General features: G+C 46.5%; 1 protein-coding gene across 1 annotated transcript in view; it reads left to right on the top strand.

Annotated features, from left to right (window-relative positions):
- The window catches only part of LOC115197998 (voltage-gated potassium channel subunit beta-2-like), a 52,795-nt gene that overhangs the window by 15,599 nt on the left and 9,696 nt on the right, over positions 1-27,500 (top strand). The window contains exons 6-12 of the mRNA XM_029759650.1: positions 1,356-1,400; positions 1,920-1,963; positions 2,773-2,859; positions 4,382-4,467; positions 12,551-12,671; positions 17,661-17,755; positions 18,767-18,887. Coding sequence (XP_029615510.1) covers positions 1,356-1,400; positions 1,920-1,963; positions 2,773-2,859; positions 4,382-4,467; positions 12,551-12,671; positions 17,661-17,755; positions 18,767-18,887 — 599 coding nt within the window. The remainder of the gene's footprint in view (positions 1-1,355; positions 1,401-1,919; positions 1,964-2,772; positions 2,860-4,381; positions 4,468-12,550; positions 12,672-17,660; positions 17,756-18,766; positions 18,888-27,500) is intronic.

The following is a 27,500-nucleotide window of genomic DNA, read 5'->3' as shown; positions in this document are numbered from 1 at the left end:
ACAGCTCAGCAATAATACTGATGGTGTCAGCTCAGCAATAATACTGATGGTGTCAGCTCAGCAATAATACTGATGGTGACAGCTCAGCAATAATACTGATGGTGACAGCTCAGCAATAATACTGATGGTGTCAGCTCAGCAATAATACTGATGGTGACAGCTCAGCAATAATACTGATGGTGACAGCTCAGCAATAATACTGATGGTGTCAGCTCAGTAATAATACTGATGGTGACAGCTCAGCAATAATACTGATGGTGACAGCTCAGCAATAATACTGATGGTGTCAGCTCAGCAATAATACTGATGGTGTCAGCTCAGCAATAATACTGATGGTGACAGCTCAGCAATAATACTGATGGTGTCAGCTCAGCAATAATATGATGGTGTCAGCTCAGCAATAATACTGATGGTGACAGCTCAGCAATAATACTGATGGTGTCAGCTCAGCAATAATACTGATGGTGTCAGCTCAGCAATAATACTGATGGTGACAGCTCAGCAATAATACTGATGGTGACAGCTCAGCAATAATACTGATGGTGACAGCTCAGCAATAATACTGATGGTGACAGCTCAGCAATAATAATGATGGTGTCAGCCTCAGCATAATACTGATGGTGACAGCTCAGCAATAATACTGATGGTGACAGCTCAGCAATAATACTGATGGTGTCAGCTCAGCAATAATTACTGATGGTGTCCAGCTCAGCAATAATACTGATGGTTGTCAGCTCAGCAATAATACTGATGGTGACAGCTCAGCAATAATACTGATGGTGACAGCTCAGCAATAATACTGATGGTGACAGCTCAGCAATAATACTGATGGTGACAGCTCAGCAATAATACTGATGGTGACAGCTCAGCAATAATACTGAAATAATGTCTCTCTCCTCCTTCGCTCAATCTAATACCTTTCTCCTCCCTCCCCCCTCCTCCTCTCTCCCCCCTCTCCCCCTCCACTCTTTCTCCCCCCTCTCTCCTCCTTCGCTCAATCTAATACCTTTCTTCTCCCTCCCTCTCTCCCCCCTCTCCCCCTCCACTCTTTCTCCCCCCTCTCCCTCCCTCCCTCTCTCTCTCCTCCAACTCCATCTCATCCCCCCTTAATCATCCATCCCTCTTCTCTCCCCCTCCACTCTTTCTCCCCCCTCTCCCCTCTCTCTCTCTCTCTTCCTTTCTCTCTTTCTCCTCCCCTCTCTCCCTCACCCCTTTCTCTCTCTCCCCCTCCCCCTCCACTCTTTCTCCCCTCTCTCTCTCTTCCTCTCTCTCCCTCACCACTTTCTCTCTCTCTCCCCCTCTTCCCACTCTCCCACCTCTCTCTCTCCCCCTCTCTTTCTCTCTCTATCCATCAGGAGGTCTAGTTATGTGGTGACCACTAAGATCTACTGGGGAGGACAGTAAGTGTCTCCTAAAAGCAGATGTTTTAATAGTTTGACTCTGTCTCTTAAATCAGTTATTGTGTTGCTGTTGGAAATGTCTTTTAACCTTAAAGGGATAGTTCAGGATTTTGGAAATTAAGCCTTTTATCTAGTCAGATGAACTAGTGGATACCATTTGTATGTCTCTGTGTCCAGTATGAAGGAAGTTAGAGGTTGTTTCATGTGGCTCAGTTGGTAGAGCATAGCGCTTGCAATGCCAGGGTTGTGGGTTCAATTCCCACATGGGACCATAACAAAAATATATGCTCTGGATAAGAGTGTTTTTTTAAATGTAGTTTCCCAAAACAATGAAGCAATGGAACAGCTAGCAGCATGGAGAGCCACGAGCTCATCTGACTGATTTTTAAAAGTAGAAGCTCAAATTGTTTTGGTAAGGTCTGGACCATAAGGTCTGGACCATAAGGTCTGGACCATAAGGTCTGGACCATAAGGTCTAACTGAACACTAAGCCATAACTTCCTCTTACTTCCTGTGAAGGGCGGAGACGGAGAGAGGGTTGTCTCGGAAACACATCATTGAAGGTATGACATCACTTCCTCCTCACAGAGCTATGTCCACTAGCTAAGTGACATCATCAGCTGACAGCTCAGAACATAGAGGAAAGAGAGACCAAGCAGAAAGAGAGGGATTGAGGGTCAAAGGAGAGCAGAGGGAGAGGAGAGGGAATGAGGGTCAAAGGAGAGCAGAGGGATTGAGGGTCATAGAAGAGCAAAGGGAGAAGAGAGGGATTGAGGGTCAAATGAGAGCAGAGGGAGAAGAGAGGGATTGAGGGTCATAGAAGAGCAGAGGGTTTGAGGGAGAAAGGAGTGATACATATCATAGTGATGATGTAGTGTGAAACATGGCATAGCGATAATGTAGTGATGATGTTATAGTGATGATGTCATAGTGATGATGTCGTAGTGATGATGTCATAGTGGAAATATCATAGTGATGATGTCATAGTGATGTAGCGATGATATCATAGCGATAATGTAGTGATGGTGTTATAGTGATGATGTCATAGTGATGATGTCGTAGTGATGATGTCATAGTGGAAATATCATAGTGATGATGTCATAGTGATGATGTCATAGTGATGTAGCGATGATATCATAGCGATAATGTTATAGCGATGATGTCATAGTGATGATGTAGTGAAAATATCACAGTGATGATCCAGTGATAATGTCAGTGTTGTCAGTGATGATGTCGTAGTGATGATGTCATAGCTATGATGTCATCACTGTGTTCCAGGTCTGAGGGAATCTCTGTCTCATAGTGATGTTAGAACGATGATTTAATAATGACGTATTAATTAATTCATGATGATGTAACCTCTTTGATCCAGGTCTGAGGGATTCTCTGTCTCGGCTGCAATTGGAGTATGTTGACATCGTCTTCGCTAACCGCACAGACATCAACTCACCTATGGAGGGTAATAACCACAACTATGGTTTTATTGGACAGTAGAGACAAGACTGCCAGGACAGTAGAGACAAGACTGCCAGCACACAAGACTGACAGGACAGTAGAGACAAGACTGACAGGACAGTAGAGACAAGACTGACAGGACAGTAGAGACAAGACTGACAGGACAGTAGAGACAAGACTGACAGGACAGTAGAGACAAGGCTGATAATACATTAGAGACGAGACTGACAGGGCAGTAGAGATTAGATTGGGTGGCTCTATCCAATCAAATCTGGTTTAACCCCTTCCCTGTTATAGAGGTTGTGAGGTCTAACCCTGTGTGTGTTGTAGAGGTTGTGAGGTCTAACCCTGCGTGTTGTAGAGGTTGTGAGGTCTAACCCTGTGTGTTGTAGAGGTTGTGAGGTCTAACCCTGTGTGTGTTGTAGAGGTTGTGAGGTCTAACCCTGTGTGTTGTAGAGGTTGTGAGGTCTAACCCTGTGTGTGTTGTAGAGGTTGTGAGGTCTAACCCTGTGTGTTGTAGAGGTTGTGAGGTCTAACCCTGTGTGTTGTAGAGGTTGTGAGGTCTAACCCTGTGTGTGTTGTAGAGGTTGTGAGGTCTAACCCTGTGTGTTGTAGAGGTTGTGAGGTCTAACCCTGTGTGTGTGTAGAGGCTGTGAGGTCTAACCCTGTGTGTTGTAGAGGTTGTGAGGTCTAACCCTGTGTGTGTTGTAGAGGTTGTGAGGTCTAACCCCGTGTGTTGTAGAGGATGTGAGGTCTAACCCTGTGTGTTGTAGAGATTGTGAGGTCTAACCCTGTGTGTTGTAGAGATTGTGAGGTCTAACCCTGTGTGTTGTAGAGGTTGCGAGGTCTAACCCTGTGTGTGTTGTAGAGGTTGCGAGGTCTAACCCTGTGTGTGTTGTAGAGGTTGTGAGGTCTAACCCTGTGTGTGTTGTAGAGGTTGTGAGGTCTAACCCTGTGTGTGTTGTAGAGGTTGTGAGGTCTAACCCTGTGTGTGTTGTAGAGGTTGTGAGGTCTAACCCTGTGTGTGTTGTAGAGGTTGTGAGGTCTAACCCTGTGTGTGTTGTAGAGGTTGTGAGGTCTAACCCTGTGTGTTGTAGAGGATGTGAGGTCTAACCCTGTGTGTGTTGTAGACGTTGTGAGGTCTAACCCTGTGTGTGTTGTAGAGGTTGTGAGGTCTAACCCTGTGTGTGTTGTAGAGGTTGTGAGGTCTAACCCTGTGTGTTGTAGAGGATGTGAGGTCTAACCCTGTGTGTTGTAGAGGATGTGAGGTCCAACCCTGTGTGTTGTAGAGGATGTGAGGTCTAACCGTGTGTGTGTGTGTGTGTGTGTGTGTGTGTGTGTGTTGTAGAGGTTGTGAGGTCTAACCCTGTGTGTTGTGGAGGTTGTGAGGTCTAACCCTGTGTGTGTGTGTGTGTGTGTGTGTGTGTGTGTGTGTGTGTGTGTGTGTGTGTGTGTGTGTGTGTGTGTGTGTGTGTGTGTGTGTGTGTGTGTGTGTGTGTGTGTGTGTGTGTGTGTGTGTGTTGTAGAGGTGGTGAGGGCGATGACGTTTGTGATCAACCATGGCATGGCCATGTACTGGGGCACGTCACGATGGAGCGCCATGGAGATCATGGTGAGGATGACCTTTAACCCCTAATCCATTCACCATCTAATCTGACCTTAGTCTTAACCCTAACCCTAACCCTAACCTGACCTTAGTCCTAACCCTAACCTTAACCCTAACCCTAACGCTAACCCCTAACCCTAACCCTAACCCTAACCTTAACCTTAACCCTAACCTTAACCTTAACCTTAACCCGTCCCATTGTTTCAGATCGTGGGAGTGAATCTTGTAGAGTATATTGACTCCTTTCTGAACCCCTGATCTCAGACGCAGCCAAACTATGTAAAGGATACCTATGCATTAGTTAATAAACTTAGAGAAATGGAGTTCCCTTCTGGAGCAATGTTATTCTCGATTGATGTAGACTCGCTATACACTAATACCGACACTCAACTCCGACTTATTAAGGCAGTTAGGGACATTTTCCAAAAATACAGGGATCCAAATAGACCAGATGAGGCTATCCTTTCTCTCTTAAAACTTGGAATAACGCGAAATGACTTTGAATTTGATTCTAAACACTACGTATTTAAATCTCAGGTACTGCAATGGGGAAGAAGTTTGCTCCTGCGTCCGTCAACATTTACATGGCCGACTAGGAGCAGACTGTTTTCCCCAAGCGCAAAAACCTTCATCCGTATATACACGTTACTTTTATGATATCTTTGGGGTTTGGTGCCATGTGGTGGGGCAGTTTGTAAACTTAATAAATATTTTGGATGGACATCACCCCTCGATTACACTTCACCCAGGGCTAGGGAGTAACAGATTATATGTGAGGGATTACAGTACACCCAGGGCTAGGGAGTAACAGATTACATGTGAGGGATTACACTACACCCAGAGTTGGGGAGTAACAGATTACATGTGAGGGATTACAGTACACCCAGGGTTAGGGAGTAACAGATTACATGTGAGGGATTACAGTACACCCAGGGTTGGAGAGTAACAGATTACATGTGAGGGATTACACTACACCCAGAGTTGGGGAGTAACAGATTACATGTGAGGGATTACAGTACACCCAGGGTTGGGGAGTAACAGATTACATGTGAGGGATTACAGTACACCCAGGGTTGGGGAGTAACAGATTACATGTGAGGGATTACACTACACCCAGGGTTGGGGAGTAACAGATTACATGTGAGGGATTACAGTACACCCAGGGTTGGGGAGTAACAGATTACATGTGAGGGATTACACTACACCCAGGGTTGGGGAGTAACAGATTACATGTGAGGGATTACACTACACCCAGGGTTGGGGAGTAACAGATTACATGTGAGGGATTACACTACACCCAGGGTTGGGGAGTAACAGATTACATGTGAGGGATTACAGTACATCTGTAACTGTTATCCGTTAATTTACCAGCTAAAATATTGTAATCAGATTACAGATACTTTAGAAAAACTAGATCATTTCTTCAAGGATTACTTTTAAAAGGATGTTTGTGAAAAGCAACTTTGACACTTTTCTGTTAAATAAAGGTTACATTTAAAAAATGGCATGCTTTGAGCACTGCTGAAAAGTGCTATTTACATGTGAAAAATTAATTCCATATGCTGCATTTGCTTTCGGCCTATTGTTTACCATTTTGTTGATGATATCTTGATAGCTGTTTAATAATGTATACATTATAAATCGTGTTAGGGATAGGGTCCTTTTTTCTGAATTTCCGCCTGACGGACATGCCTAAAGTAAACTGCCTGTTGCTCAGGCCCAGAAGCCAGGATATGCATATAATTGGAAGCATTGGATAGAAAACACTCTGAAGTTTGTAGAAACGTTCAAATAATGTATGAGACTATAACACAATAGATATGGTAGGAAATAATCCAAAGAAAAACCAACCGGAATTGTTTTGTTTGTTGAAAGCCCATGCTCTTACAGTGGAAAGCTTAGGGGCATATTCCAGCTCCCAGATTGCAATTCCTATGGCTTCTACTAGGTGTCAACAGTCTTTGTTCAAGGTTTCAGGCTTGTAACTTGTATAACGAATAAGAAATACGAGTTTTAGTATGAAGACACCAGTTTGAAAATCCATGTTAGCGTGTGCGATGAAGCTGACGCGCACCTGCTAATATTGCTTTCCTATTGAACATACTTCTTTCCGTATGAAATATTATAGTTTAATTACATTTTAGGGTACCTAAGGAATAAATATAAACATATTTTGACTTGTTGAAACAAAGTTTAGGTGTAGATTTTTGGAATCCTTTCTCTGCATGTTGAATGAGTGGATTACTCAAATCGATGGTGCCAACTAAAATGACTTTTTGGGATATAAAGAATGATTTTATCTAAAAGAAATGACACTACATGTTATAGCGGGGACCCTTTGGATGACAAATTTTATGAAGCCTGTGCCGGTGGAAAAATATGTTGATGTGGGGTGCCGTCCTCAAACAATCGCATGGTTTGCTTTCGCTATAAAGCCTACTGTAAATCGGACAGTGCAGTTAGATTAACAAGAATTTAAGCTTTAAACTGATATATTACACTTGTATGTACCTAAATGTTTAATATCCATCATTTTTCAGATTATTTATTTGAATTGCGTGCCCTTCAGTTTCATCGGAAGTTGTCCCGCTAACCGGACGGCTAGCCCAAAGAGGATTTATTCATTTTAAGAGGCATTAGAAGAAGACAAAAATGTATGTTAGCAATTGAATGACATCTATTACAGGTTTACATAGCTGGCCATATATGGATGTTACATTTTACTTTATGGGTTGGTTATGTATGCTTCTTCAAACCCCATCGCTTTCTACTACGTATAATAATACTATTAAATTATATATTTACATTACAAACCAAAGTCTATCAGAATTACAGCCATTCCAGTCATTCAAATAAACCCCTTGATCTTCAAGAATAGGACTTGGAAATATGGAAGTATAGATTAGCCAAATTGTTTCACCTGAGAATAACCCCAAAACGAAGGACTTATTAGCCAGCCCTACTCTGTTATTTATGATTGTGTTGTCATGGACGACTGATTGGGCTCATTGATTCGAGTTGAAAAATAAATTCTGCGCTCATGGAATGGGGCGGCAGGTAGCCTAGTGGTTAGAGCGTTGAGCAAGTAGCCAAAAGGTTGCTAAATCTAATGCCCATGCTGACAAGGTCAAAACGTGTTGTTCTGGACAAGGCAAACGCGTTAAGAGGAAAGTAATCTAAAAGTAACGGAATATAATCAGATTACTGAGTTTGGGTAATCCAAAAGTTCTGTTATTGATTACAACTTTGGACAGGTAACTAGTAACTGTAACGGATTACATTTAGAAAGTAACCTAGGCAACCCTGAGTACAATTTACAACCTCATTAGATTTAATTTCTTGATACCGAAGTTTTTATGATGCAAGGCCATAATGATAGAGACCTCTTGGGAACTAGAGTATATTTCAAACCGACAGACAAACATGCATAGTTATCATCAGAAACACACTTATAGGTGTCTTAAGTCTCAACTTATAAGATTTAACCTCATTAGCATACTGGTTATTGTTCGGAATTTCGGATGACTGACGTGCCCAAAGTAAACTGCCTGTTACTCAGGCCCAGAAGCCAGGATATGCATATACTTGGTAGCATTGGACCAAAAACACTCTGAAGTTTCTACAACTGTTAAAATAATGTCAGTGAGTATAACAGAACTGATATGGCAGGCGAAAACCCGAGGAAAATTCATCCGTATTTTTGTATTTTTTTTAGGTCACAGGCCTTTTTGAAATCTGACAACGCGGTTGGATTAACAAGAAGTTAAGCTGTTTAGGATAGGGGGCAGTATTTGCACGGCCGGATAAAAAACGTACCCGATTTAATCTGGTTATTACTCCTGCCCAGAAACTAGAATATGCATATAATTATTTTGTTTGGATAGAAAACACCCTAAAGTTTCTAAAACTGTTTGAATGGTGTCTGTGAGTATAATAGAACTCATATGGCAGGCCAAAACCTGAGAAGATTCCATACAGGAAGTGTCCTCTCTGACCATTTCTTGGCCTTCTATAGCCTCTTTATGGAAAACAGAGGATCTCTGCTGTAACGTGACATTTTCTAAGGCTCCCATAGGCTCTCAGAAGGCGCCAGAACGGGGAATGATGACTCTGCAGTCCCTGGGCGGAAAACAGTAGGGGATTTGGATAGTGGTCGATCTGAGAACAATGACACGGGTGCACGTGAAGACACCATTTTCTTCTTTCAGTCTTTGAATGAAAACAACGTCTCCCGGTCGGAACATTATCACTATTTTACGAGAAAAATCGCATAAAAATTTATTTTAAACAGCGTTTGACATGCTTCGAAGTACGGTAATGGAATATTTTGCCATTTTTTGTCACGAAATGCGCCGGCGCTTCACCCTTCGGATAGTGTCTTGAACGCATGAACAAAACGCCGCTATTTGGATATAACTATGGATTATTTGAAACCAAAACAACATTGGGTGTTGAAGTAGAAGTCCTGGGAGTGCATTCTGACGAAGAACAGCAAAGGTTAATCCAATTTTTCTTATAGTAAATCTGAGTTTGGTGAGTGCCAAACTTGGTGGGTGTCAAAATAGCTAGCCATGATGGCCGGGCTATCTACTCAGAATATTGCAAAATGTGCTTTCACCGAAAAGCTATTTTAAAATCGGACACCGCGATTGCATAAAGGAGTTCTGTATCTATAATTCTTAAAATAATTGTTATGTTTTTTGTGAACGTTTATCGTGAGTAATTTAGTAAATTCACCGGAAGTTTCGGTGGGTATGCTAGTTCTGAACGTCACATGCTAATGTAAAAAGCTGGTTTTTGATATAAATATGAACTTGATTGAACAAAACATGCATGTATTGTATGGAGAGTGGGGAACCTCCTAGCCAGTCCAATGAGTAAAGAGGTAAAGAGGCACCTGGAGCGTGGGGAACCTCCTAGGCAGTCCAATGAGTACAGAGGGACCTGGAGTGTGGGGAACCTCCAGGCCAGTCCAATGAGTACAGAGGGGCCTGGAGCGTGGGGAACCTCCTAGCCAGTCCAATGAGTACAGAGGGACCTGGAGTGTGGGGAACCTCCAGGCCAGTCCAATGAGTACAGAGGGACCTGGAGTGTGGGGAACCTCCAGGCCAGTCCAATGAGTACAGAGGGGCCTGGAGCGTGGGGAACCTCCTAGGCAGTCCAATGAGTAAAGAGGGACCTGGAGTGTGGGGAACCTCCTAGCCAGTCCAATGAGTACAGAGGGACCTGGAGTGTGGGGAACCTCCAGGCCAGTCCAATGAGTAAAGAGACCCCTGGAGCGTGGGGAACCTCCTAGCCAGTCCAATGAGTACAGAGGGACCTGGAGCAAAGGGAACCTCCTAGCCAGTCCAATGAGTACAGAGGGACCTGGAGCAAAGGGAACCTCCTAGCCAGTCCAATGAGTAAAGAGGGACCTGGAGTGTGGGGAACCTCCAGGCCAGTCCAATGAGTACAGAGGGACCTGGAGTGTGGGGAACCTCCTAGCCAGTCCAATGAGTATAGAGGGGCCTGGAGCGTGGGGAACCTCCCAGCCAGTCCAATGAGTATAGAGGGGCCTGGAGTGTGGGGAACCTCCCATGTCATCCCACCCTCTCCAGACCTGTTGTTGAACTGTGATGGATGACCCCCCAGAGCTCTCTGCCTCCCATGTCATCCCACCCTCTCCAGACCGGTTGGATGTACAATATAGAAACAGGGCAGAAAGTTGCAATAGGCCCGTGCAACCCACGGATTGATGCCAACCTAACCCTAACCCTAACCCTAACCTAACCCTAACCTAACCCTAACCCTAACCTAACCCTAACCCAACCCTAACCCCTAACCCCTAACCCTAACCCTAACCTAACCCTAACCCAACCCACGGTTTGATGCCAACATTAACCTAACCCTAACCTAACCCCAACCCCCAAACCCCCAACCCTAACCCCTAACCCTAACCCCTAACCCTAACCCCTAACTCCTAACCCCTAACTCCTAACCCCTAACCTTAAACCCTAACCCCTAACTCCTAACCCCTAACTCCTAACTCCTAACCCCTAACCCTAACCCTAACCCCTAACCCTAACCCCAACCCCCAAACCCTAACCCCTAACCCCAACCCCTAACCCTAACCCCTAACTCCTAACCCTAACCCCTAACTCCAACCCTAACACCTAACTCCTAACCCTAACCCCAACTCCAACCCCTAACCCTAACCCCTAACCCCTACCCCTAACCCTAACCTCAACCCCTAACCCCTAACCCTAACCCCTAACCCCTAACTCCTAACCCCTAACTCTAACCCCTAACCCTAACCCCTAACTCCTAACCCTAACCCCTAACCCTAACCCCTAACTCCAACCCTAACACCTAACTCCTAACCCTAACCCCAACTCCAACCCCTAACCCTAACCCCTAACCCCAACCCCTAACCCTAACCTCAACCCCTAACCCCTAACCCTAACCCCTAACCCCTAACCCCTAACTCCTAACCCCTAACTCTAACCCCTAACCCCTAACTCCTAACCCTAACCCCTAACTCCTAACCCCTAACCCCAACCCCTAACCCCTAACCTTAAACCCTAACCCTAACCCCTAACTCCTAACTCCTAACCCCTAACTCCTAACCCTAACTCCTAACCCCAACCCCTAACCCCTAACCCCAACCCCTAACCCTAACCCTAACCCCTAACCCCTAACTCCTAACCCCTAACCCTAACTCCTAACCCCTAACTCCGAACCCCTAACCCCAACCCCTAACCTTAAACCCTAACCCCTAACTCCTAACCCCTAACCTTAAACCCTAACCCCTAACCCTAACTCCTAACCCCTAACACCTAACTCCTAACCCTAACCCCTAACCCTAACCCCAACCCCTAACCCTTAACCCTAACCCCTAACCCTAACCCCAACCCCTAACCCCTAACCCCAACCCCTAACCCCTAACCCTAACCCCAAACCCCAACCCCTAACCCTAACCCCTAACCCTAACCCTAACCCCTAACTCCTAACTCCTAACCCTAACTCCTAACCCCTAACCCTAACCCCTAACTCCTAACCCTAACCCCAACCCCCAAACCCTAACCCCTAACCCCAACCCCTAACCCCTAACCCTAACCCTAACCCTAACCCCTAACTCCAACCCTAACACCTAACCCCAACTCCAACCCCTAACCCTAACCCCTAACCCCTAACCCCAACCCCTAACCCCTAACCTTAAACCCTAACCCTAACCCCTAACTCCTAACCCCTAACTCCTAACCCTAACTCCTAACCCCAACCCCTAACCCCTAACCCCAACCCCTAACCCTAACCCCTAACCTTAAACCCTAACCCTAACCCCTAACTCCTAACCCCTAACTCCTAACCTCTAACTCCGAACTCCTAACCCCTAACCCTAACCCCTAACTCCTAACCCCTAACCCTAACCCCTAACCTTAAACCCTAACCCCAAACCCCTAACCCCTAACCTTAAACCCTAACCCCTAACCCCAACCCCAACCCCTAACCCCTAACCCCAAACCCTAACCCCTAACCCTAACCCCCAACCCTAACCCCAACCCCAACCCCTAACCCCTAACCCTAACCCCCAACCCCTAACCCTAACCCTAACCCTAACCCCCAACCCCTAACCCTAACCCCCAACCCTAACCCCAACCCCAACCCCAAACCCCTAACCCCAACCCCAACCCCTAACCCTAACCCCAACCCCTAACCCCTAACCCTAACCCCTAACCCTAACCCTAACCCCTAACCCTAACCCCTAACCCTAACCCCAACCCCTAACCCCAACCCCTAACCCCAACCCCAACCCCTAACCCCAACCCCTAACCCTAACCCCTAACCCTAACCCCTAACCCCAACCCTAACCCCTAACCCTAACCCCTAACCCCTAACCCCAACCCTAACCCCAACCCTAACCCCAACCCCTAACCCCTAACCCCTAACCTTAAACCAGACATCATGATTTGACGTGTGATACTTCTCATTTTCAGTTTAGAAGTCTATGTAGCATTCCGTTCCTTCCTTTCTAGCTTTTCTGTGTCACTTTCTCACTGTGTGTGTGTGTGTGTGTGTGTGTGTGTGTGTGTGTGTGTGTGTGTGTGTGTAGGAGGCATACTCAGTAGCACGACAGTTCAACCTCATCCCTCCAGTGTGCGAGCAGGCAGAATACCACTACTACCACAGAGACAAGGTGGAGGTCCAGCTACCTGAACTATACCACAAGATAGGTAAGGTACACACACTCACGCACGCACGCATGCACACACACACACACACCAGTGGATCTCTTTAGCAAAAACAAATAAGAATATGAAAGACAGATAATTCGGCTACAGTAGAGGGAGAGAGGTTACAGGAGAAAAGGGTGGTGGACTAGGTGGAGGTCCAGACTGCTATAGTAGAGGGAGAGAGGTTACAGGAGAAAAGGGTGGTGGACTAGGTGGAGGTTGACTGCTATAGTAGAGGGAGAGAGGTTACAGGAGAAAAGGGTGGTGGACTAGGTGGAGGTTCAGACTGCTATAGTAGAGGGAGAGAGGTTACAGGAGAAAAGGGTGGTGGACTAGGTGGAGGTTCAGACTGCTATAGTAGAGGGAGAGAGGTTACAGGAGAAAAGGGTGGTGGACTAGGTGGAGGTTCAGACTGCTATAGTAGAGGGAGAGAGGTTACAGGAGAAAAGGGTGGTGGACTAGGTGGAGGTTGACTGCTATAGTAGAGGGAGAGAGGTTACAGGAGAAAAGGGTGGTGGACTAGGTGGAGGTTCAGACTGCTATAGTAGAGGGAGAGAGGTTACAGGAGAAAAGGGTGGTGGACTAGGTGGAGGTTCAGACTGCTATAGTAGAGGGAGAGAGGTTACAGGAGAAAAGGGTGGTGGACTAGGTGGAGGTTCAGACTGCTATAGTAGAGGGAGAGAGGTTACAGGAGAAAAGGGTGGTGGACTAGGTGGAGGTCCAGACTGCTATAGTAGAGGGAGAGAGGTTACAGGAGAAAAGGGTGGTGGACTAGGTGGAGGTTCAGACTGCTATAGTAGAGGGAGAGAGGTTACAGGAGAAAAGGGTGGTGGACTAGGTGGAGGTTCAGACTGCTATAGTAGAGGGAGAGAGGTTACAGGAGAAAAGGGTGGTGGACTAGGTGGAGGTCCAGACTGCTACAGTAGAGGGAGAGAGGTTACAGGAGAAAAGGGTGGTGGACTAGGTGGAGGTTCAGACTGCTACAGTAGAGGGAGAGAGGTTACAGGAGAAAAGGGTGGTGGACTAGGTGGAGGTTCAGACTGCTACAGTAGAGGGAGAGAGGTTACAGGAGAAAAGGGTGGTGGACTAGGTGGAGGTTCAGACTGCTATAGTAGAGGGAGAGAGGTTACAGGAGAAAAGGGTGGTGGACTAGGTGGAGGTCCAGACTGCTATAGTAGAGGGAGAGAGGTTACAGGAGAAAAGGGTGGTGGACTAGGTGGAGGTTCAGACTGCTATAGTAGAGGGAGAGAGGTTACAGGAGAAAAGGGTGGTGGACTAGGTGGAGGTTCAGACTGCTATAGTAGAGGGAGAGAGGTTACAGGAGAAAAGGGTGGTGGACTAGGTGGAGGTCCAGACTGCTATAGTAGAGGGAGAGAGGTTACAGGAGAAAAGGGTGGTGGACTAGGTGGAGGTTCAGATCTCCTGGAGAGTTTATCCTCCTGTAGCTTGTCAACCTTCTAGTTATTAGAACCAGGTGCACTAGATTAGGGATGGAGAAACCATTTTCTAGGTTAACTCTCCAAGAGAGCCCTGTATCAGATCGTACTGTGGATTCCATCTTCTTCTGGTCATCCTCACCGTGGTACTTCAGATCTCTGGGCACTGATTGGTGATTAGGTCATCCTCATCGTGGTATTCCAGATCTCTGGGGCCTGATTGGGTCATCCTCATCGTGCTATTCCAGATCTCTGGGGCCTGATTGGGTCATCCTCATCGTGGTACTCCAGATCTCTGGGGCCTGATTGGGTCATCCTCACCGTGGTACTCCAGATCTCTGGGGCCTGATTGGGTCATCCTCATCGTGGTACTCCAGATCTCTGGGCCCTGATTGGGTCATCCTCATCGTGGTCCCGTGTGGCTCAGTTGGTAGAGCATGGTGTTTGCAACGCCAGGGTTGTGGGTTCGATTCCCACGGGGGACCAGTACCGGGAAAAAAATGTATGAAATGTATGCATTCACTACTGTAAGTCGCTCTGGGTAAGAGCGTCTGCTAAATGACTAAAATGTAAAAATGTTCTCTGGGCCCTGATTGGGTCATCCTCATCGTGGTACTCCAAATCACTGGGGCCTGATTGGGTCATCCTCATCGTGGTACTCCAGATCTCTGGGCACTGATTGGTGATTAGGTCATCCTCATCGTGGTATTCCAGATCTCTGGGCCCTGATTGGGTCATCCTCATTGTGGTACTCCAGATCTCTGGGGCCTGATTGGGTCATCCTCATCGTGGTACTCCAGATATCTGGGCACTGATTGGTGATTAGGTCATCCTCATCGTGGTATTCCAGATCTCTGGGGCCTGATTGGGTCATCCTCATCGTGCTATTCCAGATCTCTGGGGCCTGATTGGGTCATCCTCACCGTGGTACTCCAGATCTCTGGGCACTGATTGGTGATTGGGTCATCCTCATCGTGGTATTCCAGATCTCTGGGGCCTGATTGGGTCATCCTCATCGTGGTATTCCAGGTCTCTGGGGCCTGATTGGGTCATCCTCATCGTGGTACTCCAGATCTCTGGGCACTGATTGGGTCATCCTCATCGTGGTACTCCAGATCTCTGGGCACTGATTGGTTATTGGGTCATCCTCATCGTGGTATTCCAGATCTCTGGGGCCTGATTGGGTCATCCTCATTGTGGTACTCCAGATCTCTGGGCCCTGATTGGGTCATCCTCATTGTGGTACTCCAGATCTCTGGGCACTGATTTGTGACACACTTCTTCCCCAGCTAACACACCTGAATAAACTAATTGCATTCGAGAACTAGTTGATAGACTGTCACTGTGATCACCTGAAAAACTTAAATAGTGTCACAATTACTTGTTTACAATCTATAGCAACACAGAAATGAAAACAAACAAACAAACAATGCTCTCATATCTAATTTACATGCTTGAGGTTGGCAAAGAAAGAAAACACATACAGGTAACAAACATTCATTGAATTATAGTCAATGTGTTCAGACTTGGATCTTGTCTACATACAGTAGGCAGGGCGAGGTGAGGTGGGGATTGGGATTAGTCTCGATACAACAGCATTTATTAATCCTAGTCCTGGGAACCAAACGGGGTACCCATTGTTTGTTGTTGCCTGAGCACTATACAGCCGAATCAAGTGATCCACTTATCATCAAGTGTTGATGATTTCAATCAGGTGCGTAGTGCTAATTCAATAACAGTATGTCTTCCGCCTCAAACTAGTGATCCTCTACTGTCCCTGTCCCCCACTGGGTTCAAACTAGTGATCCTCTACTGTCCCCCACTGGGTTCAAACTAATGATCCTCTACTGTCCCTGTCCCCCACTGGGCTCAAACTAGTGATCCTCTACTGTCCCTGTCCCCCACTGGGTTCAAACTAGTGATCCTCTACTGTCCCTGTCCCCCACTGGGTTCAAACTAGTGATCCTCTACTGTCCCTGTCCCCCACTGGGTTCAAACTAGTGATCCTCTACTGTCCCTGTCCCCCACTGGGTTCAAACTAGTGATCCTCTACTGTCCCTGTCCCCCACTGGGTTCAAACTAGTGACCCTCTACTGTCCCTGTCCCCCACTGGGCTCAAACTAGTGATCCTCTACTGTCCCTGTCCCCCACTGGGTTCAAACTAGTGATCCTCTACTGTCCCTGTCCCCCACTGGGTTCAAACTAGTGATCCTCTACTTGCAGAATTGATCATTTCTTTGTCAGTGGGCAAACGTACAAAATCAGCAGGGGTTCAAATACTTTTTTCCCTCACTGTATGTGTTGAGAGTGGATTCTCGGCCCTCACTAGACGAGAAAACTAAATACAGGCACAGACTGTGTGGAAAATGATTTAAGACTGAGAATCTCCAATACAACCCAACATTGCAGAGTTATGTGCATCCTTTCAAACACACCCTTCACATTAACCTGTGGTGAGTTATTCACAATTTTCGATGAACAAATAAGGTTTTATATGTAAGATGGCTAAATAAAGAGCAAAATTATTGATTTATTATATTATTATTTGTGCCCTGGTCCTATAAGAGCTCTTTGTCACTTCCCATGAGCCGGGTTGTGACAAAAACTCACACTCATTCTTATGTTTAATAAATGTATTGTATAGTGTGTGTGTGGCAGGCTTACAATGATGGCAAAAAACAACATTTGAGAGTGCACTGACCCTGGTGCTAGAGGGGGTACAGCTGGAGGTTGAATGGTTGAAGGGGTACGCTGACCCTGGTGCTAGAGGGGGTACAGCTGGAGGTTGAAATGGGTACGGGACTATAAAAAGTTTGGGAACCACTGGTGTAGTGAATTATTGTACCATCTAAACCGCTGTGAAATACAGTTTCAATATCCAAAAATATTGTATTTTCAACAGTTTGAAGCTGGTGTAGAAAAACCAAAATGAAAGGAGGCAAAAATGACATTTCAGCATAGAAATAGCAAACATAGAACATATCAACCGCTTCTTAGAATTCCTTTCAATGAGAATGACAGATCTATAACTCACATTTATATGTGGATTTGGCCAGGTCACCCAAAAAGTTACACATTGCAGCCTTAATCCCAGGTGTAGGAGCGATGACGTGGTCACCTCTAGCTGGAGGTCTGATATCTGGAAAATACAGATTGAATAGAGCCTTTAGTAACTATCTGTTCCCAGGTGTAGGAGTGATGACGTGGTCTCCTCTAGCTGGAGGTCTGATATCTGGGAAATACAGATTGAATAGAGCCTTTAGTAACTATCTGTTCCCAGGTGTAGGAGTGATGACGTGGTCTCCTCTAGCTGGGGGTCTGATATCAGGGTTACAGATTGAATAGAGCCTTTAGTAACTATCTGTTCCCAGGTGTAGGAGTGATGACGTGGTCCCCTCTAGCTGGAGGTCTGATATCAGGGTTACAGATTGAATAGAGCCTTTAGTAACTATCTGTTCCCAGGTGTAGGAGTGATGACGTGGTCTCCTCTAGCTGGAGGTCTGATATCAGGGTTACAGATTGAATAGAGCCTTTAGTAACTATCTGTTCCCAGGTGTAGGAGTGATGACGTGGTCCCCTCTAGCTGGAGGTCTGATATCTGGAAAATACAACGACGGAGTTCCTGAAGACTCTAGAGCTGCCATGAAGGTACACACACACACACACAACCGCGCACGTACCAACACACACACACACAACCGCGCACGTACCAACACACACACAATTTCTTATTTTTTACAAATATGTTTTTAAGGTATTTTAAGATTTCTGGAACAGATCAATCAATCAGTCAAATTTATTTATAAAGCCCTTCTTACATCGGCTGATGTCGCAAAGTGCTGTACAGAAACCCAGCCTAAAACCCCAAACAGCAAGCAATGCAGGTGTAGAAGCACGGTGGCTAGGAAAAACTCCCTAGAAAGGCCAGAACCTAGGAAGAAACCTAGAGAGGAACCAGGCTATGAGGGGTGGCCAGTCCTCTTCTGGCTGTGCCGGGTGGAGAGGAACCAGGCTCTGAGGGGTGGCCAGTCCTCTTCTGGCTGTGCCGGGTGGAGAGGAACCAGGCTCTGAGGGGTGGCCAGTCCTCTTCTGGCTGTGCCGGGTGGAGATCATAACAGAACACGGCCAAGATGTTCAAACGTTCATAGATGACCAGCAGGGTCAAATAATAATAATCACAGTGGTTGTCGAGGGTGCAACAAGTCAGCACCTCAGGAGTAAATGTCAGTTGGCTTTTCATAGTCGATCATTGAGAGTATCTCTACCGCTCCTGCTGTCTCTAGAGAGTTGAAAACAGCAGGTCTGGGACAGGTAGCACGTCCGGTGAACAGGACAGGGTTCCATAGCCGCAGGCAGAACAGTTGAAACTGGAGCAGCAGCACGACCAGGTGGACTGGGGACAGCAAGGAGTCATCATGCCAGGTAGTCCTGAGGCATGGTCCTTGGGCTCAGGTCCTCCGAGAGAGAGAGAATAAAGGGAGCTGGAGACTGTATTATTACCGCTAGAGGTTTCATAGAAATAAACCTGCAATAGAATTCATCCATTCTCTGAGACAACACCAATATGGCTACCCATTACCAGACATCAATAAGTGCAGTTATACAAACTATGTGCGTGTGTGCGTGTGCGTGTGCACGTGTGCGTGTGTGTGTTTGCAGGGCTATGTGTGGATGAAGGATCGAATATTCAGTGAGGAGGGACAGAAACAGCTGGCCAAGATCAAAGAGCTCCACCCTCTGGCTGACCGGATGAACTGCACCCTAGCTCAACTCGCTATAGGTACGCTGATGCGGTGTGTCTCTGTATTTGGGTGTGTTAGTGCTGAGCGATTCGCAGAAAACGTTGTAATTATTTGAATTCCTTAGTGTTTTTCTTTCTTTCTGTGAGCGCATTGCACAGTTTCTCTAGAGATGAATCAGATCTAACTGCGTAATGTTTTAGCTCTGACAGGGCAATCATACACAACATATACCCAGTACACACATATACACATACCCAGTACACACATATACATATACCCAATACACACATATGCATATACACAACATATACCCAATACACACATATACACAACAAATACCCAGTATGCACATATACACAACATATACCTAGTATACACATATACACAACATATACCCAGTACACACATATACACATACCCAATACACACATATACACAACATATACCTAGTATACACATATACACAACATATACCCAGTACACACATATACACATACCCAATACACACATATACATATACCCAGTACACACATATACATATACCCAATACACACATATACACAACATATACCCAGTACACACATATACACAACATATACCCAGTACACACATATACATATACACAACATATACCCAATACACACATATACACAACATATACCCAGTACACACATATACATATACCCAGTATACACATATACACAACATATACCCAACACACACATATACACAACATATACCCAATATATACATATACACAACATATACCCAGTACACACATATACACAACATATACTCAATAAACACATATACATATACCCAGTACACACATATACATATACACAACATATACCCAGTACACACATATACATATACCCAATACATACATATACACAACATATACCCAATACACACATATACACAACATATACCCAGTACACACATATACATATACCCAGTACACACATACACAACATATACCCAGTACACGCATATACATATACACAACATATACCCAGTACACACATATACATATACACAACATATACCCAATACACACATATACACAACATATACTCAATACACACATATACACAACATATACCCAGTACACACATATACACAACATATACCCAGTACACACATATACATATACCCAGTACACACATATACATATACCCAGTACACACATATACACAACATATACCGAGTACACACATATACATATACCCAGTACACACATATACATATACCCAATACACACATATACACAACATATACCCAATACACACAACATATACCCAATACACAACATATACCCAATACACACATATACACAACATATACCCAATACACACATATACACAACATATACCCAATACACACATATACATATACACAACATATACCCAATACACACATATACATATACACAACATATACCCAGTACACACATATATATATACACAACATATACCCAATACACACATATACACAACATATACCCAATACACACATATACACAACATATACCCAATACACACATATACATATACACAACATATACCCAATACATACATATACACAACATATACCCAATGCACACATATACACAACATATACCCAGTACACACATATACATATACCCAGTACACACATATACACATACACAACATATACCCAGTACACACATATACATATACACAACATATACCCAATATACACATATACACAACATATACCCAGTACACACATATACACAACATATACCCAGTACACACATATACACAACATATACCCAGTACACACATATACATATACCCAGTACACACATATACATATACCCAGTACACACATATACATATACCCAATTGTAACGTTCGTCGCCTGGTGACGAGGAAGCGGACCAAAACGCAGCTGGGAGCGAACACATGTTTATTCAACACCATGGAATTAAACATGTACACAAAATTCAAGAAAAATACCGATACGTTACTTGCTCAAACAAAGAGACAACAACCCACAAACATCGTGGGGGAAAAGGAACTTAAATGTAATTCCCAATCAGACTTCACAAGCGACAGCTGTCTGATTGGGAAATCACCCCCGAGCCCAACATAGAAATAAAACACAAAGAAAGGCTATAACCAAAACATAGAAAATAAAGCATAGAAATGCCACACCCTGACCAAAATAGCAGAGTTCACCTGGTCAGGGCGTGACAGTACCCCCCCTCCAACGGTGCGTACTCCCGGCGCACCAACCTAAAGTCTATTAGGGGGGGAACCCGGGTGGGCGCCTCACGCTCGGTGGAGGCTCTGGCCCCGGGCGTGTTTCTCCCCCTGCCTCCACCCTAGCCCTAACCCTCTGGCCCGGACTGGACCACTGTGGAGCGGCATGCTCAGGCTCCGGAGCGGAGCCGTCGACCGGAACAGGATTGGGCACCGGTGGACCAGACACGGGCCGTGCCGGACTGTGGACACGCACCGTGGGCTTGGTGCGGGGAACAGGAACGGGCCGGACAGGACTGTGGACACACACCGTGGGCTTGGTGCGGGGAACAGGGACGGGCCGGACAGGACTGTGGACACGCACCGTGGGCTTGGTGCGGGGAACAGGGACGGGCCGGACAGGACTGTGGACACGCACCGTGGGCTTGGTGCGGGGAACAGGGATGGGCCGGACAGGACTGGGGACACGCACCACTAACCTGGTGCGGGGAGCAGGAACGGGCCGGACAGGACTGGGGACACGCACCACTAACCTGGTGCGGGGAGCAGGGACGGGCCGGACAGGACTGGGGACACGCACCACTAACCTGGTGCGGGGAGCAGGGACGGGCCGGACAGGACTGGGGACACGCACCACTAACCTGGTGTGGGGAGCAGGGACGGGCCGGACAGGACTGGGGACACGCACCACTAACCTGGTGCGGGGAGCAGGGACGGGCCGGACAGGACTGGGGACACGCACCACTAACCTGGTGCGGGGAGCAGGGACGGGCCGGACAGGACTGGGGACACGCACCACTAACCTGGTGCGGGGAGCAGGGACGGGCCGGACAGGACTGGGGACACGCACCACTGACTTGGTGCGGGGAGCAGGGACGGGCCGGACAGGACTGGGGACACGCACCACTGACTTGGTGCGTGGAGCAGGGACGGGCTGGACAGGACTGGGGACACGCACCACTAACCTGGTGCGGGGAGCAGGGACGGGCCAGACAGGACTGTGAACACGTACTGGTGACCTGAAGCGTGGAGCCGGTTTAGCCACTCGTCCTGGCTGGATGCCCATCTTAGCACGGCATGTGCTGGGCATGTCCACCGGACGCACTGGGCTGTGCGGGCGCACTGGCGACACAGCGCGCAACTCTGCATACCATGGCTTGGTGCGGGGAGCAGGGATGGGCCGGGCAGGACTGTGGACACGCACCGTGGGCTTGGTGCGGGGAGCAGGAACGGGCCAGACAGGACTGTGAACACGCACTGGTGAACTGAAGCGTGGAGCCGGTTTAGCCACTTGTCCTGGCTGGATGCCCATCCTAGCACGGCATGTGCTGGGCATGTCCACCGGACGCACCGGGCTGTGCGGGCGCACTGGCGACACAGCGCGCAACTCCGCATACCATGGCTCCTCCTCCAGATCTTCCCTCTGCAGGTCCTCAATCAAACGCCTCATCTCCTTCTCTTCCTCCGCCGTCATCCCCCATGAGAGCAGTGGTCTGGGCTCCTCCTCTGCCCTTCCGGACCACCCCATTAGCCCCCCCAAAAAAAATTCTTGGGGGTGTTTTCCGGGCCTCCTCGACCGCCGCCTGCGACTCCGTCTACCGGCTGGCTTTACCTCCTCGACCTGGGAATCCTTCCGCCAGGGTCCTTTCCCCGACATGATCTCCTCCCAGGTCCAGAACTCCTTCCCCTCGCGAGCCCATCTCTCGCGCTCCTTTTCCTCCCGCTGCTTGGTCCTGGTTCGGTGGGTTGTTCTGTAACGTTCGTCGCCTGGTGACGAGGAAGCGGACCAAAACGCAGCTGGGAGCGAACACATGTTTATTCAACACCATGGAATTAAACATGTACACAAAATTCAAGAAAAATACCGATACGTTACTTGCTCAAACAAAGAGACAACAACCCACAAACATCGTGGGGGAAAAGGAACTTAAATGTGATTCCCAATCAGACTTCACAAGCGACAGCTGTCTGATTGGGAAATCACCCCCGAGCCCAACATAGAAATAAAACACAAAGAAAGGCTATAACCAAAACATAGAAAATAAAGCATAGAAATGCCACACCCTGACCAAAATAGCAGAGTTCACCTGGTCAGGGCGTGACACCAATACACACATATACACAACATATACCCAGTACACACATATACACAACATATAACCAGTACACACATATACATATACACAACATATACCCAGTACACACATATACATATACCCAGTACACACCCAGTACACACATATACATATACCCAGTACACACATATACACATACACAACATATACCCAGTACACACATATACATATACACAACATATACCCAATACACACAAATCTAGTAAAGGAATGGAATTAAGAATATATAAATATATGGATGAGCATTGTCAGAGCAGCATAGACTAAGATACAGTAGAATAGTATAGGATACAGTATAAACATATGAGATGAGTAATACAAGTCTATGTATGTAGGCAGCAGCCTCTATATGCTAGGGATGGCTATTTAACAGTCTGATGGCCTTGAGATAGAAGCTGTTTTTCAGTCTTCCGGTCCCAGCTTTGATGCAACTGTACTGACATCGCCTTCTGGATGATAGCAGGGTGAACAGACAGTGGCTCGGGTGGTTGTTGTCCTTGATGATCACTTTTGGCCTTCTTGTGACATCGGGTGGTGTAGGTGTCCTGGAGGGCAGGTAGTTTGCCCCCGGTGATGTGCACCACCATCTGGAGAGCCTTTCGTGTGGGTGGTGCAGTTGCCATACCAAGCGGTGATACAGGCCGACAGGATGCTTTTGATTGTGCATCTGTAAAAGTATGAGTGTTTTAGGTGACAAGTCAAATTTCTTCAGCCTCCTGAGGTTGAAGAGGCACTGTAGCACCCTTGTTGAGGATCAGCGAAGTGGAGGTGTTGTTTCCTACCTTCGCCACCTGGGGGCGGCCCGTCAGGAAGTCCAAGACCCAGTGTCACAGGGCGGGGTTCAGTCCCAGGGCCTCAAGCTTAATGATGAGCTTGGAGGGTACTATGGTGTTGAATGCTGAGCTGTAGTCAATGAAAGGCATTCTTACATATGTATTCCTCTTGTCTAGATGGAATAGGGCAGTGTGCAGTGGGACTATTGGGGTAGTAAGCAAATTGAAGTGGGTCTAGCGTGACAGGTAAGGTATTTATGATCCTTGACTAGTCTCTCAAAGAACTTCATGATGACACAAGTGAGTGCTACGGGGCGACAGTTATTTCTTTCAGTTACCTTTGCTTTCTTGGATACAGGAACAATGGTGGACATCTTGAAGCATTTAGTGGACAGCAGGCTGGGATAGGGAGAGATTGAATATGTCCGTAGACACACCAGCCAGCTGGTCTGTGCATGCTCTGAGGACGTGGCTAGGGATGCCGTCTGGGCCGACAGCCTTGCGAGGGTTAACACATTTAAATGTCTTACTCACATGCCATGGTCTCCAGTCAGCCCAACCACTCACTGGACCCCTATGATCACTCGGCTACGCATGCCTCTCCCTATTATCAATATGCCTTGTCCATTACTGTCCTGGTTAGTGATGACTGTCTTATTTCACTGTAGAGCCTCTAGCCCTGCTCAATATGCCTTAAACACACCATTTTAGTTCCAACTCCCACATATACGGTGACATCACCTGGTTTAAACGTCTCTAGAGACAATATCTCTCTCATCATTACTCAATGCCTAGGTTTACCTCCAATGTACTCACATCCTACCATACCTTTGTCTGTATTATGCCTTGAATCTATTCTACCGCGCCCAAAAACCTGCTCCTTTTACTCTCTGTTCCGAACGTACTAGATAGCCAGTTCTTATAGCCTTTAGCCGTACCCTTATCCTACCCCTCCTCTGTTCCTCTGGTGATGTGGAGATGAATCCTGGTCCTGCAGTGCCTAGCTCCACTCCTACTCCCCAGGTGCTCTCATTTGTTGACTTCTGTAACCGTAAAAGCCTTGTTTTCATGCATGTTAACATTAGAAGCCTACTCCCTAAGTTTGTTTTATTCACTGCTTTAGCACACGCCACAAACCTGGATGTCCTAGCCGTGTCTGAATCCTGGTTTAGGAAAACCACCAAAAACCCTAAAATTTCCATCCCTAACTATAACATTTTCCGACAAGATAGAACTGCCAAAGGGGGCGGTGTCGCAATCTACTGCAGAGATAGCCTGCAGAGTTCTGTCAAACTATCCAGGTCTGTACCCAAACAATTCAAGCTTCTACTTTTAAAAATCCACCTTTCCAGAAACAAGTCTCTCACCGTTGCCGCTTACTATAGACCACCCTTTTCCCCCAGCTGTGCCCTGGACACCATATGTGAACTGATTGCCCCCCATCTATCTTCAGAGCTTGTGCTGCTAGGTGACCTAAACTGGGACATGCTTAACACCCAGCCATCCTACAATCTAAGCATGATGCCCTCAATCTCACACAAATTATCAATGAACCTACCAGGTACAACCCCAAATCCGTAAACACGGGCACCCTCATAGATATCATCCTAACTAACTTGCCCTCCAAATACACCTCTGCTGTTTTTCAAAGACCTTAGAAAGGCAGGGTAGGATAGATATAGGTCTGTAGCAGTTTGGGTCTAGAGTGTCTCCCCCTTTGAAGAGGGGGATGACCATGGCAGCTTTCCAATCTATGGGAATCTCAGACAATACACAAGAGAGGTTTAACAGGTTAGTAATAGGGGTTGCAACAATTTTGACAGATTATTTTAGAAAGAGAGGGTCCAGATTGTCTAGCCCGGCTGATTTGTAGGAGTCCAGATTTTGCAGCTCTTTCAGAACATCAGCTATCTGGATTTGGGTGAAGGAGAAATGGTGGGGGCTTTGGTGGGTTGCTGTGGAGGGTGCCGGGCAGTTGACCCGAAAAATGCTTTTTGAAATGATCAATTATAGTGGATTTATCAGTGGTGACAGTGTTTCCTAGCCTCAGTGCAGTGGGCAGCTGGGAGGAGGTGCTCTTATTCTCCATGGACTTTACAGTGTCCCAGAACTTTTGGAGTTTGTGCTACAGGATGCACATTTCTGTTTGAAAAAGGTAGCCTTTGCTTTCCTAACTTCCTGTGTATATTGGTTCCTAACTTCCCTGAAAAGTTGCATATCGCGGGGGCAGTTCGATGCTAATGCAGAATGCCACAGGATGTTTTTGTGCTGGTTAAGGGCAGTCAGCTCTGGAGAGAACCAAAGGCTATATCTGTTCCTGGTTCTACATTTTTTGAATGGGGCATGCTTATATAAGATGGTGAGGAAGGCACTTTTAAAGACTAACCAGGCATCCTCTACTGACGGGATGAGGTCAATATCCTTCCAGGATACCCAGGCCAGGTCGATTAGAAAGGCCTGCTCGCTGAAGTGTTTTAGGGATCGTTTGAAAGTGATGAGGGCTGGTCATTTGACCGCGGACCCAGTACGCACACAGGCAATGAGGCAATGATCTCTGAGATCCTGATTGAAGACAGATGTGTATTTGGAGGACAGGATGATATCTAAGAGGGATAGTGAGATAGTGTGGTAGTGTGGTCTACGAGGGATAGTGTGATAGTGAGATAGTGTGGTCTAAGAGGGATAGTGTGATAGTGTGGTCTAAGAGGGATAGTGGGATAGTGAGATGGTGAGACAGTGTGATAGTGTGATAGTGGGATGGTGAGATAGTGTGGTCTAAGAGTGATAGTGTGGTCTAAGAGTGATAGTGTGGTCTAAGAGGGATAGTGTGGTCTAAGAGGGATAGTGTGATAGTGGAATAGTGTGATAGTGTGGTCTAAGAGGGATAGTGTGATAGTGGAATAGTGTGATAGTGTGGTCTAAGAGGGATAGTGTGATAGTGTGGTCTAAGAGGGATAGTGTGGTCTAAGAGGGATAGTGTGATAGTGTGGTCTAAGAGGGATAGTGTGGTCTAAGAGGGATAGTGTGATAGTGTGGTCTAAGAGGGATAGTGTGATAGTGTGATAGTGTGATAGTGTGGTCTAAGAGGGATAGTGTGATAGTGTGGTCTAAGAGGGATAGTGTGATAGTGTGGTCTAAGAGGGATAGTGGGATAGTGTGATAGTGTGATAGTGTGATCTAAGAGGGATAGTGTGACAGTGTGATAGTGTGGTCTAAGAGGGATAGTGTGATAGTGTGGTCTAAGAGGGATAGTGTGGTCTAAGAGGGATAGTATGATAGTGTGATAGTGTGGTCTAAGAGGGATAGTGTGATAGTGTGGTCTAAGAGGGATAGTGTGGTCTAAGAGGGATAGTGTGATAGTGTGGTCTAAGAGGGATAGTGTGATAGTGAGATAGTGTGGTCTAAGAGGGATAGTGTGATAGTGTGATAGTGTGGTCTAAGAGGGATAGTGTGATAGTGTGGTCTAAGAGGGATAGTGTGATAGTGTGGTCTAAGAGGGATAGTGTGATAGT

This window comes from Salmo trutta, chromosome 8 (genome assembly GCF_901001165.1).
Source record: "Salmo trutta chromosome 8, fSalTru1.1, whole genome shotgun sequence".
Classification (NCBI taxonomy): domain Eukaryota; kingdom Metazoa; phylum Chordata; class Actinopteri; order Salmoniformes; family Salmonidae; genus Salmo; species Salmo trutta.
The sequence above is the reverse complement of the archived record's forward strand: the minus strand, read 5'-3'. Positions and strand labels throughout refer to the sequence as shown.